At 59.5% G+C, this 14,511-nt stretch overlaps 1 protein-coding gene across 1 annotated transcript; it reads right to left on the bottom strand.

Moving 5' to 3' along the window:
• Positions 1–275: 275 nt before the first annotated feature.
• Positions 276–13,737, bottom strand: PPRC1 (PPARG related coactivator 1). Its single transcript, XM_066323705.1, has 14 exons — positions 13,563–13,737; positions 9,587–9,730; positions 9,289–9,444; positions 8,777–8,893; positions 5,667–8,403; positions 5,197–5,250; positions 4,754–4,814; positions 4,319–4,404; positions 3,369–4,164; positions 1,751–1,924; positions 1,519–1,582; positions 1,194–1,315; positions 907–1,058; positions 276–605 (listed from the first exon to the last, which is right to left on the bottom strand). Exons 1-14 carry the CDS (start codon positions 13,701–13,703, stop codon positions 502–504), a joined length of 4,908 nt encoding a protein of 1,635 aa, XP_066179802.1. The 5' UTR covers positions 13,704–13,737; the 3' UTR covers positions 276–501.
• Positions 13,738–14,511: the final 774 nt, after the last annotated feature.

Raw genomic sequence — 14,511 nt, 5'->3', positions numbered from 1 at the left:
GGTTCTGCAGCCAGCAGAACCTGAGAGATTGTCACAGGAGTCCTCAGAGAGGCATTCACCCCGTGCCAGGCCACTGCAGACTGCGTGACAGTCATACACTCAGTGACCGCAGTCCTGCCCCATTCTCCCCAGACATCCCACTCCTGTGCCCAGTCCAGGACCTGTGCAACATTTCATGGGGCCATACCAGAGGCAGAGTCCCTGGCATCTTGAGGGAGGCACAGCCTGACGCCACACCTCGGAATAGCCCACACAAAGGAGGAAACAAGGCAGTGTTGCTGCTTGGGCATCCGCATTTATTATAAGTCTGAGGCAAGCCCAGGGTTGCCACTTGCCTGGACTGCTCTAGTTGAAGGCCAATGACCCATCCTCCTTAAATACTGGTTATAAAACAAATTTTTTTCCTTTTTCATTTTATTAAAAACCTCATCTCTCTCCATACTTTTTTGCCTTTTGTATTTGAGTATAAAAGTGGGGGCGGGTGCTCCGCCTTGCCTGCCGCTACCTCCGCAGGCTGCGCTGTGCCTGCTGCAGCAGAGTGTCGAAGTCCAGGGAGTCAAACTTGCTCTTGACAGGAGCTGGGTCAAAATCCTCCCGGTTTGAATCTGGAAGAGATGGGGAGAGGCTGTCTTGAGCCTATGGAAACACTGGCACCATTCTGGCGATTCCCGAAGCAAACTTATCTCGTTGCACCTGCCAGCCTCTAGACCAGAGCTGGGCTGGCCTCCAACACAGTACTGAAGAGACAGGGAGTCCCCGTTCAACCTCCCTTCAGGGCAGGACCATTCCTGGATGTGGCTCTGCTGCCAACCACAACTGACCCCAAGTATGGGGACTCCTAGACCTCTGGAAAGAAGAGAAGGACCCAGGGAGGCCAACCCCTAACTTGGAGGTTGCACAACTCACCCAAGTCAGCGTAGTTCCTCCTGCAGAACTGCCTGCGGCCACCAAAGCACAGATCGAAGGGCTGCTCGTCTGGGCGCCGCAGCTTGTGTCCACTCTCGATGGCAGCGAAGGCTTCTTCAGCATAGCGGTAGGTGACAAAGCCATAGTTATCCCTGACATTGGAGGAGATCAGCAGCAACAGTTATGTCTGTTCCCCCTTGGTCTGCAACATCCCCTTGAGAAATAGGAAAAGGGCCAAGAGAAGTCATCCTTGAGAAGGGACTGACCCATCTTCCCACAGCTCTTACCCTTCGGAGCGGAAATGCAGGGTACACTCCTCAATGTCCCCAAACACAGAGAAGCGGTGCCGCAGCTCTGACCGTGTCATCCTGCTGGGGATCTTGCCAATAAACACAACTCGCCGCTCCTCCTGCGGGTAGGGATGCCTCATCCATGAGCAGGACCTCTTGCACAGAGCACCCTCCCTGCATGGCCTCCCACCACACTGTGCCCTGGCCAGGGCCTCCCAGCAATGCTGCTGGCAAGGCTGCATCCCCGTGGCTTTCTGAAGCGACAGAAGGTCTGTGGACACCCAAATTTCCAGCCCCAGATTCCCAGCCCTCCATTACTCACTATTGCACGTTCCTTCTGGAGGATCCTCTGCCTTTGGTAGTGGTCCTGTGCATCATAACTGTATCTGTCAGGGCACAAACCAGACACATGAGCTACAGAATCATGGGGGGTGTCAGAAGACTGATTCCAAACATAAGGGAGACCTTGAAGGAGTGGGTCCACCCCTCCTCCACAAAGAGGCTGGGAGATGGGCTGGGGAGAGCTCACACCCCTGCAGGGTGGCCGCGCTCACCTTCTCCACCTGCTACTCCTCCTACGAGGCGAGGGAGAGCGGGACTGGCTGCGAGACGTGGACCTGGATGAGTAGGAGGATGCTGATGATGAGGAAGAGGACCTGTCCCGGAACCTGCCACATGACCCACAGCTGGAGCGAGAGGAGGAGCTGTGGGAACATCTTGAGCGGTACCTGGGGGAAGGAGAGATACAGCTGAGCCCTGCCTTTGTCCAGCATCATGAGGCTCCAAAGCAGAAAAAACCTCAATCATCTCCATGGTATCCAGCATCCCACTTGGACAGGACACATCCCCAGGATGGGGAAGCCTCTGATCAAGATTGCCAGGGCAGCAACAACACTACAGAAATGTTGCTTCATTTGGCTCCAAATGCCACAGAGAAAAGAGAGCAGGCTCACAGAAGGCACAGCTTCTCAAGAGCAATGAATAGTCATGAGGGAACTGAAGCACAGGGCTGTGCCTGGGAGGGCCCAGAAAGGGCTGGGAGTTCTGTGCTGAGGCCCACGCAATGCATAGGACAACACTATATCCACGTTGTGCTCATCTGCCATGTGAACAGAGACTGCAAGAGCTCCAGCAAGGCCAGAGAAAGCTTAAGGACAGCAAGACCAAAACACATCTGGGATTAAGCTGTGTTGCCTCCAGCCAGGAGCACAGTCCCTCTCCAGACATGCTGGCCATAGGTGGTCCCTGCCATAGGCAAACCCATGCCTGGCAGGATGTGCTGCCTGCCTCTGCCACATATCTGGAGGACAGCAAGTCAGGATGGCACAGTACATGGAGACATTTTCCAACACAAGGCCAGCTGATATGCTGGAAAGCCAAGCCAGACATGTTACTTGACAATCCCCAATCTGCACATCCATGGAACATGGCACTTTTATATCTGCCCTTTTCAGCTCCAGTCTCTGCATTTACTAGCCATGAATGGAAGTGGTCTTGGTTGGACAGACTTCTCATGCCCAGGGATGTCTCCAGAACTGGCTGACACCAAGAGAATGACAGAAAGAGAACCCCTTTACCAGTTCCAGTGACTCCCAGCCCAGCTGGGACAGGCTGCACATCACTCCAAAGGACTCCAAAAGAAATGCATCCCACAGAGACCTAGCTGTCCCACTTTCCTACACACACAGCCAACTGCATAAGGAGAACAGGGAGCCCCTGAGGCAGCCAAGCCAGACAGGTTTTATTCCTGAATGCCTCCAGCAGCTCCCTGGAGAGCTCCACTGCAGCTTCTCTCATTTCTACACCAAGGGCTGCAGCAGCCCTATAGAACAAATATGAACATCTGCAGTAATACTCCAGAAAAAGCATTCAAAACTAAAGATGCAGCCAAGGACTTGTAACATGGACTGGGTGTTCCAGAAGGAGTAAGGAAGTCTGGCTCAATGGTGGCTTTGCAGGCACATTGGCTCAGATGTGGGCTTCAGCCAGAAATGGATGGGCAGAATGTTGCTGCAGCTCCCCCACCCTCTGTGAGCCAAACATCTTTTCAGAAGGGCCACAAGGACAAAAAGATCAAATCCAGCCATCTAGTAGGACCATAAAGATGTGTCTAAGCACTGGCAAAAGACACCGGACAACTGCTCCAAGTGCAAGCAACAAGCCACTGCTTACCTTCGCCACCGCTTGGGGGGCGGGGAGAGTGACCGTGACCGTGACCGGGAGGACGAGGATGAAGACGAAGACGACTCGCTAGCTCCATCCGAACTGGAGCTGAAGGAACGGCTGGCACGACTCCGGCCAGCCCTCCAGCTGTCAGCAGAGGGGCTGGGTGAGTCCTGCGGTCTCCGGTAGCAGCGCAGGGACCGCTTGGCAGCAGCATGGCTGGGCTGGGCACTGGGAGTCCGCACCTCCTGGTCCCGGCAGGGGGATGCAGCTGGAGACAGGAGCACTGAGGTGGGGGGACTGCTGCACACAGTGGTGGCCTTGTTGGGGATGGTAGTCCGATAATCCAGGGGAGCTTGGCAGGCCATCCCCAAGGGCTCCTGGCTGTGCCCCATGGTGGTGTTAGGGGCTGGTGGGGTGGGCTCAGGTTGGTCCAGCGTCCGTTTGGTGAAGGAGGAGATGGGTTTGATAGTGATGTCCCGGTGGTGTTTGACATTCCAGCGGGAGCCACCTCTGGCAGCGGGCTGTGTGCCAGGGATATTGCTGTTCTCTGGCCGCGGTGTTCCTAGGATGCAGTAGTCATGGTCCCCCGAGCAGACGTGGCTGGGGGCTGTGCTGGTAGGGGATGGCACCATGCTCTTCATCTGGATCTTGTTTAGGGGCAGTGGCTTGGCTTTCATCAGCTTGGTCGTCTTCTGGGGCCCTTCCTGGGGCACAGACACAGGTGACTTGGTCTTGGCCAGCAGTGAGACAGCAGGCAAAGGCTTCCAGAGCTGGTGAGGAGGTGTCGCTGGGGGCGTGAGGCCTGGGAGAGCAACAGAATGCTTACAAGAGCAGCCCTTTGCTTCAATTCACCCAGCTGGGGCTCCCTCGCATCCCAGCTCCCCTCACTCCCCAAGGTGTCCCCTCAAATACACAACATGGTAGACTACTCTACCTCGCCCTAATTTATTTATTACCTGCCACATTAGCCAGCTCAGATGCCTGCAGACCATCTGGGGCCTTCTTGTCCTGCTGGGTTGGTGCATCCCGCTGAGTCTCAGGCCTGAGAATGGGAAAGCAGCTTTGTCAAACACAGCAGGCAAAGCCCACCCCCACTCCCCACACCTGGGGCACCCACTCAATCTGCCCCACTGGTCAGTTCACGAGGACAGAGGGTCCAACAGAGCTGCAAGGAAAAAGCTTGCACAGCCTGGTCATGCCCACTACTGCTTCTCCCAATTTTTCCCCCTCAGTGCCAGCTCTGTCCCAGTCCAGTGACAAGCTCAGCCTCTCCCGGGCCAATGGACACAGCCCGAGCACATTTCAATCCCTGCCAGGACTGAAAGCTGCCCTGTGCCCTTGCTCTGCTGGGAGCCACGCTGGGCTCCAGCTGCCAAGGTCTTGATACCTACCCAGAGCTCCCTATTAGCTGCCTTTCCTCAAGGGGCTGTACAGGAGTTTCCTCCTTCTTGGCTGAAAAGAGAATAGATAGGTGAGAGTGGCAACAAGTGGGGTTGAAGGACAGAGTCCACAAAGCACCCAAAACAAGCTTGGAGGACGTTTCACAGCACTTGAAACTCAACTCCCTGAAGATAGGAGCTGCACATCCTTTTTCCCTCCCAGACTCTTCACCACCCCTTTGGTTGCCATAGGGACTCCCAGGTGTTTCCACAGGCCAAGGAGATGGAGACAGAGACAGCCCCAGAATAAAACACCTGGGCAGAGTAACATGAACCCACAGGCACCAGATTCAGAGCCCTCCCACTACCACCCTGACACAGGGAACATGGACAGCCCAGGGAGGCCAGCAAGGCATGGAGGGAGCCCTGTGGGGGATGGAATGCCAGATCCGCACCTTCAGACTTCTCAAACTGCTCCAGCAGGCTGGACAGGTCGGTGGCTTCGATCCCTGGGCCAGGGAGAAAGTGCAGCAAGTCAGATCAGCTAGAATTCTCTCAGCACCGCAGTGATGCATCCCAACCCCATTCCCCCCTGCATCACCCTCCCTGGATGGTGGAGTAAGCACTGGGGAGGAAAAGCAGTAACAGAGCCTGCAACACTTCTGTTACTGTCCACAGCAAGGACAGGAGCACCCAGCTCTGCAGTCTCAGAACGGAAGGGTTTCGGGACAGTCAGCCCAGACCATCCATTGTAGACAACATCCTAGCAGAGTACTGGGAAGAGACTGCAAGCCTGTGGGTATAGCTTTGCCACCCTCGCCTCCAGAAGTGCCAGGAACCGGTCCTGCTACCCAGGTTGCTGGCAGCACTGCAGCCGTGCTGGCTGCTGACACTCAACCCAGCATCCTGCAGCCCTGCCACTCACCGATCTCGCTGATGAAGGCCTGCACAATGTCCTTGCTGCTGTCACTGGGCTGGGCTTGGCTGAGGAGTGGCTGATGCCTCCATGGCCGCGCAGTGGGTGTCTTAGTGGGAAGGCTGCTCTCTCGACCTGCCTTTGTTGGCGGTGCCACAACCTGGGAGGTGGATTTTTGGCCAGGCAACTCCTGTCCAGCAGCTGCCTTGGGCTCCAACAGGACTTTCTCCACTGCCTCCTTGCCTGACTCTACAGCCTTTTCCATGGCAGGGGTGCCAGGGGACTCCCCAACAGGGGCAAGAGACACCTCTGCTGGGCAGATGGCAGCTGGGGGGTCCTTCGAGAGCTGATTGGGAGTTGCAGCTTGGGGCTCCTCCAGAGACTGGGTGGGGACAGCCTGGGGGACTGGCACTGCAGGAGAGACCCTGCTGGGCTGGGCAGTGGCAGCTGAGGGGGCTGGCAGGGGCTGGGCTGGGGCTGGAGACAGTGGGGCCTTGGAGAGAGAGCTCTCTCCTGCCAGCCGTGCCCGCCTCCTGGGGCCTGACACCATGCCAGTCGCTGGCCTGGCTAAGCCACCTGCAGCCCCCATCTCACTGGTCAGGGCAGCAGGCGACTGGGCAGGGAAAGCTGGTGGCTCTGGGCAGCTGAGTACAGGGGTGGCAGGAGGCTGCCCGTGCAGAAGGGCTGTGCCAGAGTGGCTGCCAGCTGGGAAGGTGGTGGTGGCCTGCACTGCTGCTCCGGGGTCCCTATAGGCAAGGGAAGGCACCGGAGGTGGCATTGGGATTCCTGGCCAGTAGGATGGTGGTGCCCACCCAACTGGGGCATAGGGGCCACCAGGGCCAAATGGAGGCAGGGGTGGCACAGGTGGAGGGGGCCAGGCCATGGCTGGAGGTGGGACGGCGGGCACCATGTGATAAGTACTGCAGGAGCTGGCACTGGGTGGTGGAGGCAAGCCATGGCAGGCCATGGGCTGCGGGCTGAAGCAAGGCCAGGAAGGCACTGGTGGGTAAAGGGCATAAGCACCGGCAGAGGCTGGTGGCATCCCAGTGGGGGCCACCCCAGCAGCTGGGGGCACGTTTGGTGCGACAAAAGGCATTGGTGTTGATGGGGGTGGTGGAGCTGTGGCAGGTGTTGGGGCTGAAGTCAGAGCAGTGGGAGCTTTGCTAGCAGGAGGAGGGACAGCAGCAGGGCTGGTGGGTTTGTCTGCTCCCTTCTGAGCACCATCTGCCTCAGTGGTGGAGTGCATGGGTGACACCAGGCAGGGGATCTCCGCCAGCTCTGTTGGAGGCTCAGGGACACTGGGCCACTTGCTGGCCACTTGCTTCTTGCCTTCCTGGCTGCCACCTGTGCTGGGTTGACGGTGCAACATGCGGATGCGGTACTCATGCAGGCTCAGGGCCTTGGGTTTGGCTTCCTTAGGCAGGCCCTCACTCGGCTCTGCCACCGGCAGGCTCTGGGCAGGCTCTGGCCCAACACCTTGCTCCGGGAGCTGAGAGGCAGCCTCCAAGACCCCACTGCTCTGTTCGGCAGATGGCTGTGCATCCCCCTGGCCCTCAGCCTGGTCTGTCAGGCTGGAACAGGCAGCTGCTGACTGCCCCTCCACACTTGGTGCGGTCTTCTCCAGAAGCATCGGAGTCTTGTTCTTGTCCACGGCCACATTCACAGTTTCTGGTGCTGGTGCCTTCTGCAGCTCCTGCTTCACTTTCTTGGGCAGGAAGGACCCTGCTGTGCTCCGAGGCCTGCCCCGGGGCCGTGGTGCCCGATCAGCATGCAGTTCCATCTGCCCCTCTTTCCGGGCTCGTTCCAGCTGCTGTGCCAGGAAGTCTGAGACCTGAACAGAGGGACACTCTGCCCGCTGCCGGCTGATGGCTGGCTGCACATGGGGCTGTCCAGAGCCAATGGAACGGAGGTGGTGGTGTACACAGTCCCTGCCAGACCTGGCCTGCTTGCTTTGGTCCTCCCCTGCTTTCTTTTTCCTACTCTTCCTTGCTCTCTCACGGCCCCGTCCCTTCTCAGAGCATTCACGTTTTCCACCTGCTGGGGCCTCTGTGCTGTGTGAGGAGCTGCTGTTGGGACCTAAGGCTCCAGGTGCCGCTGTCTCCAGTGGGGAGGTGGCCTCTGGGGTAGTGCATGAAGGCTCCTTCTCAGGCAGTTTTTCCTCCTCCCCTTCCACACTATTTTCCTGGGTTGCAGCTCCTGGTAGCTCCCCTTGATCTTCTGGTATTGACTCCCTGGTACTCTCCTCCACTCCCAGAAGCTGGGGCTTCAGGTCAGGGGAGCTGGGAGTCAAGGGCTGCAGGACAACAGGAATCTCCACACTCTCTCCTTCTCCAGGCACAATTTCCAGCAAGACAGGACTGCTCAGAAGTTCCCTGGCCACAGGCTCAGCGTCAGGATCCAGGCACACAGTGAAGGTGGGCAGGCAGTAGGGGTGCATAGACTTCACCAGCTCACTCAGGGATACGTCACTTGTGTTGATGATGCAGGGGTCTTCATGCTCCTCCAGCACCGCCCCAGCCTCACTCACACAGAAATCCACAGCCCCCATGCTGCTGTCCAGCTCCAGGCTCAAGGCAGCCTCCTCCTCTTCTTCCTCCCCATCACTGCGCTGCGGCAGGGGCTGCTCTCGGGCTCGGTGCCAGCCCACCTTCCGCTCCACCCTCGGGGTGCTGCAGACTTGCTTCTTTGGCAGCATCGGGTCCTCGAGGCCATGAGCAGCACGGTCCCAGGCCACATCCGTGTCAGTCTGGGAAGGGGGACCACAGCAAACATCAGTTCCTGGGCTTCTAGCAGCATTCCCCTAGGACAGCCAACTGGGTCTGCTGCAACTCCACAGCCAAGCCCCACGACAGACAAAAAGCTGGGACACATTTGACCCACCCAGTAAAACACAACAGAGCTGGAAATCCAACGCTCCTATGGGAGCATCTCCAGTCCCTGGTGCTCACCACCTGAGGCAGACCCTGCTCCCACTGCCACTGGTGCCTTGCAAAAGCATCACTTCTGGAAAAGGATGCCTGTGCCAGGAAGGAAGGCTGGGACTGGGGGCTGCAGCAGGGACAGGTATCCCAGCACCACCCCAACACTGCTGCTTTAGCTTCCTGTGCTCAGCTGCTCACCTTCCCAATCACAGAGACACTGCTGCTGCTGCTGAGAGGCCTGAGAGCCTTAGGCTGTTCCATGGTAGGGCTCTCGCACTCCAGCAATGGGCGGGATAAGGCAAGAAACTTCTGAAACTGGAAAGATGGACAGAAGATGAGACAGCGGCAGGTCTGTGCTGCTGGAGAGGACAGGCCACCCCCAGCCCCACAGTGCCCACGCACTTCACCCCATAAAGTCTAAGAGCAAACAGCCCTGTTTCACTCACACTGCACACAGGCAGCTCCCATTGGGGATGTGCTGCTCCTCAAAGCCTCTAGTACATCTCTGGCTCTATATAAAGACCCAAGGCGAAGGCATGGCCCTCCAGAGCGCTTCTCTCATGTTGGAACCGTCATGAGAGTATATCTCAGGGTACAGGGGACCAGGGTCCTACTATTTCAGGGCACCCTCACACTAGGACCTGGCAAAGCCCTGCCCGAGCATCTTACCACAGGCTCTGGGGTCAGGCTGCATCTGTCCCCCAACTTACCGAAGGATTCTCCCGCTCACGAGGTGAGGTCAGCAGCTCTGCATCCATGATGGTGTCAAAGGGGGACAGGGTCTCATCATCTGTGCTGTCCAGGATCTCTGTGATGGCAGTCAGCAGGGACAGCTCGTTCTGTGCATCCAAACAGGCCTTGCTCTGCTGCAAGGGTAGGGACAGTCTCAGAGGGCAATGGGATACAGCCATAAGACCTGGATATGGAGGACACTGCCACCACCCCCACCCATGCCGCAGTCAAGGCCAGCCTGGCTGCCACATCCCACATCTGTGTGTGAGCTCCCACCTCACTCAGAGAAAGATCCTCAATGATGGAGATCACAGAGGAGTCGATATAGTTCTGCATTGTCCCCAGGATCTCTTCAGCTTCTAAGATGGTTTCTGCATCCAATGATGTTAAGTTCAGGTCATCCTCCTCGAGGGAAAAGCACTGTTGAGGAGCATGGGGAGCCAGGTAAACACTTTGCACAGCCCTGCTGCCAGCACTGATTTCCCTCAGCACACATGGGCTCCTGACAGCTTGGGCTGCAAACAGTGGGTGGGCACCCTCAGCACCCCGAACATGCAGGGGAAGCAGGTGGGACACAGCTACAGGTCAGAAGGTGGCACAGGGCACCTTCCTCCTTGCTTTCAGGAAACTCCACTGCACAAAACCCTGTGCTGCTTTCAGCCCCAAGACCCTTCCAATTACCCAGGATGCTTCCACAACAAAAATTTCTGCCTGATTCACTCTGCAGCTGCATGACTGGGACAGATGAATGGATAAAACACCAGGCTCTACCCAACATCACACACAGGTTGTGCAGGACAGGGAGGGAACAGGCTAGCTCCCGCCACCTCATGGACTGTCACGTGCTCCTCGAATTCCGCCTGTTGGCGCTTCAGATAAGCCCAAAACCATTATGAAATTCATAACAAAAGTGCAGGAGTCAGCAAGAGGGGTGCAGCCAGCTGCAACTGCCAGAGCCCTACCCCAATACCTCTGCTGCGGGCTACAAGAGGACATAGTCTGTGCTTGTCATCCAGAACCAAACCAGTTTGTTACTCTTCCTCCTTCAAATTCCCAACCCCACATCCTTTCCAGTCCCCCAGCCACCTCTAGGGATGCTTGGGTAATTCTGAGAAACTTCAAAAAGTGATTTGCACTGCACCCCAGGGCCATCCTGCAGGATGGCCAGGAAAAGCCAGATGCTGGGCAAGGGCAGGGGCTGCAGCCCCAGTTGAGTAGAACCATAAGACATACAGAGCAGAGCAGCAGCAGCAGGCTTGTCACCGGCAGGAGACAGGATACAAATTCCTATTTGTAGATGGGCTTAGGCAGAAAGATAATGGAGGCTGGAAAGATAAGGGCACCAAGGACAGAGCCCTGGGAGAGTACACCTCCCACCCAAAGACAGCTGGGAGCAGGCTTCAGCCCATCTTCCTGCCCTTGGAGCAGCACCAGTAGGGTAAGAACACAGCTGAACCTTGCAGGATGCACATCTGATGCAGTTCACCTGTTTTTCATGTAGGTACCACAGCTTGCGTGAGGCTGTGCCCATGCAGAACAAAATGTACCTTGTCCCTAGAGAGAACCTGCTAATACTTAGAAAATCCTCTTCTAGCAAGCAGTAAACTGCACCAGAGACAGCAGGCATTTCATGAAATAGGTGTTTCTAAAATACAACAGCACCAAAGCCACACACCCAAATCCCTGGTCTCTGGGATTCTTCAGAGACTTGCTCCAATAAGACAAAGCAGGCACCGCTGCCCACAGCACATCCAGGAGCCCTGTACCACCCCAGAACACAGGCACCCCAAGACCAGGCTGGGAATCAAAGCCAGGACAGCCACAGCAATGCCCTGAAGCTACCCATCTCAAATTCCCCCAGTCTGTGACATGACAGCCCTAAAGACCAGGAGTCTGCAGTGGTTTGGGGCTCAGCAGGCAGCCCAGCAGTGCCAGCCCAGATCAGCCTCTCCCAGGGCCCTCTGCCTGGAAGTGGAGCCCACCAGTGACACCAGGACACCACTCCACCGCACCATGCAGATCAGGCTATGGAGCTGTTTTACAGCAGTTTTCCTGCTCAGCATCCCAGTCCCTTCCCTTGCCAGTGCTGGCTGCTGGTCAGAGAGCAGTGCAGAACTGCTGGCAGCCCTCTAGGCGCAGCCTGGCTGCCATTCCCGGCCAATCCTCACGCAGATACTGGGAGGATATCCAGGCTCACACGCCCAGCCCCGGCGTGCAACCCTGAGTCAGCGGTGACGGCAGGCAGAGGCACCCGGGCCACCGAAGGAACCAGCAGGATGGAGCATCAGCAGCCCAGGGACCCGGGGACGTTCTGACCCATCTGTCTGTAGATGGCAAAGGGATACGGAGGACACTCCAGGGCTGCACAGCCCTGCCGATCTGACCACAGGGCTGGGTCTCCCCAAAGAAAGCATGTACTAAGAGGTTTCCAGCTGTGACCAGCGCTGGACATTAGGAGGGCGGGAAGTAAAACCCTCCCACTCAAATGGCTTCTTCCTGTGGCTCCTGGCCGCAGCCCGGGCAGGAGGGAGGCAGGGAGGGCAGGCAATCTCCCATGCGTTCCTCGACTCCCTTGACTCAGCGCCTTGCAACAAGGAGTCCCACAGCCGTGAGTCACCGGCCTGGGCTGTGTTCCCCCAGGACTCCCTTTGATCCACCTGGGGACGGGCACCTCCTGCAGCCCTCATCACTTGAGCATCGCTTGTGCGTCGGGGCGGGGATATGAACCAGCCCAGCCTGCTCCAGCGTCCCTGCCCGCTCTCCTCTCTACCAGAGACCCCTGTCACTCCTAGCCCGGAGGGCAGGGGGGAACCCCCCCATGCCTCCTTCACACCTCCCTGTGTTTGCTTTACAGCAGCGCTGCAGGGAAGAGGGTCACGGGAATGTTCAAGGACAGGCTTCGGCTCTGGCCACGCTGTGCCCAAGCAACCAGCACTGCCGGGGAGAAGGGAGGATGCCCACAGCCGCAGAGTGGGCTTTGGGCACGCGGGGTACTGGGACTGGAGCTCACTGCTTGCAATGGACACAGTCTAAGCGTGGCCACCAGCTCTTCCAGCACCCACCCAGGGCAGGGTACACTGCGCTCGCTGCTCTGGTTCCCGGAAGGGACAACGGAGGCCCCCGCAGGCTGCTGGTGACACGTGTGCCCGGCGTGCTGCGGCTACGCCCCGAGCACAGGGCGGCCATGGTCCCCGCCTGGCTGCCAAGACTGCTCTTACAGCGACGGAGCTACCGGCAAGGGCGCGGGGTGACTCCGGGAAGGCGGGGGGCTCCGCCCGGCCAGTACGGCACAACCAGAGGAATCCGTGGATTCCTCTGCTGCTTTCGGAGGACATCAAGCGGGAACACATCTCTCTTTCTCCATATGCAGCCCACTTCTGCTCGCGTCGGGGAGGGGCGACATGGGGCTGGCGTCCCCCAGCCAGGGGTCGGGATGGGGTTCGGTCTCCCCCGCAGCTCCTCGGCCACGCAGGAGGACCCTGGCGGAGGCAGAAGCCTAGGGCTTCCCCCCAAAAATCCCGACAAACGCACAAGGCAGATGCCCCCACGTCCCCTCCTGGCGTGCTGCATCCCCGCGCTCCCAGTCCAGACAGCAGCATCCGCACCCAGCCCAGGCCCGGCAAGGGCCCAAGCGGGGCCGGTGACAACGGCAGCGCCGCATCCCACACCTGCCCTGGCGCGGGAGCCTCTTGCTACGACGTAAGGCTCCGCTTCCCGTGCATAAGTTCCTGGTACGGCTCGTGGAACCTTCCTCCCGGCCTAGACTATGTTCTGCACGCGGAGTTCCTGCCACCAAAACTGGTGGGGCACGGTGTCCCAAACCACGCCAGCCCCAGCTCCCCGCGGCCGCAGGTGGCAAGAGAGCGGCGCCGGGATGGAAGGACCGCGGGGGAATGGAGCGAGAGGCAACCCCCTGTCCCCACTACCCAAGGCCGTGGTGTCACCTCCCGCAGGGGACACCAAGCCACCCGTCCCGCCGGCTCCCGTGGCCGTGGTGCGCCCCTCCCTAGCCCCATAATCTCTCCGCGCGGACATTCCGCACCAGCAGGAGAGCTCCGGGCACCCCATTCCCGCATCCATAGAAAGGGCGTCCCACGCAGGGACCAGTGCAGGCGCCGCCAACCCGCGCTGCGCCCCCCGCCCGCCGCCAGTGCGGCGGGCCCGCTCCCGGCACACGTGGTGCTGCCGCCGCGGGAGCCGCCCCGGCCTCCACGTGTCACGGCGCGGCCCGCCGCGCCCCGCCGCCCCTTACCTGCAGGGGGCTGCCGGCGCGGAGAGGCGGCTCGTGCAGGGCTCCGCCGCTCGCCAGGCCCCGTGGAACGGCCGCGGCGGCAGCGGCACCGGCCCCGGCCCGGCTGGCGGCGGGCACCGCTCCGCCCCGCCGCGCAGCCATCTTGGCGCCTCTGCTCCCAGCGCGGCCACTGCCGAATGCTCCACGTGACCACTACCAGCCCCGCACTACAGCTCCCGGCGACCCCCGCGCGGCCCCGCCCGCGCGCGGCACGCCGGGAATGCACCCTTTAGCCGCTGGCCGAGCGCTGAGAGACGGGCACCGGCCTGAGGGGGCGCCCGGTCTCGGGTGCGCGGGCGGCCATCTTGAGGGCGGGCAGACCCCCGGGCTTCGCCGCCATGGTTGCGGCGGGCGGGGATGAGGAGAGTCGGCCCAGCCCCGCGGCGGGCGGTGGAAGGGGCGGCGCGGGCGGGACTAGCGGGAGGCGCCCCCTGGGGGCGGGGCAGGCGCGCATTTTCCCGCGGTTCCACGGGCCCGCCCCGCCGGCTCCGGTATGCACGTGTGCGCGGCCGACCCGCGTGTCCCCGCACTTCCCGGAAAGCAGGGGCAGAGCTGTTGTGGGCGCAGCGGCTCGCCCGTCCCCTGGCTCTGAGCCTTCCCTTTGCCTGAGGTGCCTGTGTAACACTACAATGTTGTTCCTTTGAGCCCAACCTCGTGTGGGACTGGTGGCAGTGGCACGCACACGTGGTGGGCACAGGGAGGACGAAAAAAATAACTTATCGGGTGTGAAAGGAGGGATGGGCACCATGAGCTGTCCTGCAGCTTCCTGGCATGGCAACAGGGCATGGTATCTGAGTCAGTGCTTGTGCCTAGGCTCGTGCTACTCTCCAAAGCTGGCACATAGAAAATCACCCAGAAAATGTGAGGGAGCCAAACTTGGCTCACGGGCTCCAGCCTGGCTCTCCAGAAA

This window comes from Sylvia atricapilla, chromosome 8, assembly GCF_009819655.1.
Source record: "Sylvia atricapilla isolate bSylAtr1 chromosome 8, bSylAtr1.pri, whole genome shotgun sequence".
Lineage (NCBI taxonomy): Eukaryota > Metazoa > Chordata > Aves > Passeriformes > Sylviidae > Sylvia > Sylvia atricapilla.
Note: the sequence above shows the minus strand (reverse complement) of the source record. Positions and strands in the feature narration are given on the sequence as shown.

What these genes read in the sequence shown, in the direction of transcription:
- PPRC1 (XM_066323705.1), bottom strand. Translation starts at nt 13,703, where the DNA reads ATGGCTGCGCGGCGGGGCGGAGCGGTGCCCGCCGCCAGCCGGGCCGGG. An exon ending in GCGCCGGCAGCCCCCTGCAG is followed by an intron (nt 9,731 to 13,562) that starts GTAAGGGGCGGC and finishes GCTCCTCAACAG; the next exon opens with TGCTTTTCCCTCGAGGAGGA. An exon ending in GGCCTTCATCAGCGAGATCG is followed by an intron (nt 5,251 to 5,666) that starts GTGAGTGGCAGG and finishes TCCCTGGCCCAG; the next exon opens with GGATCGAAGCCACCGACCTG.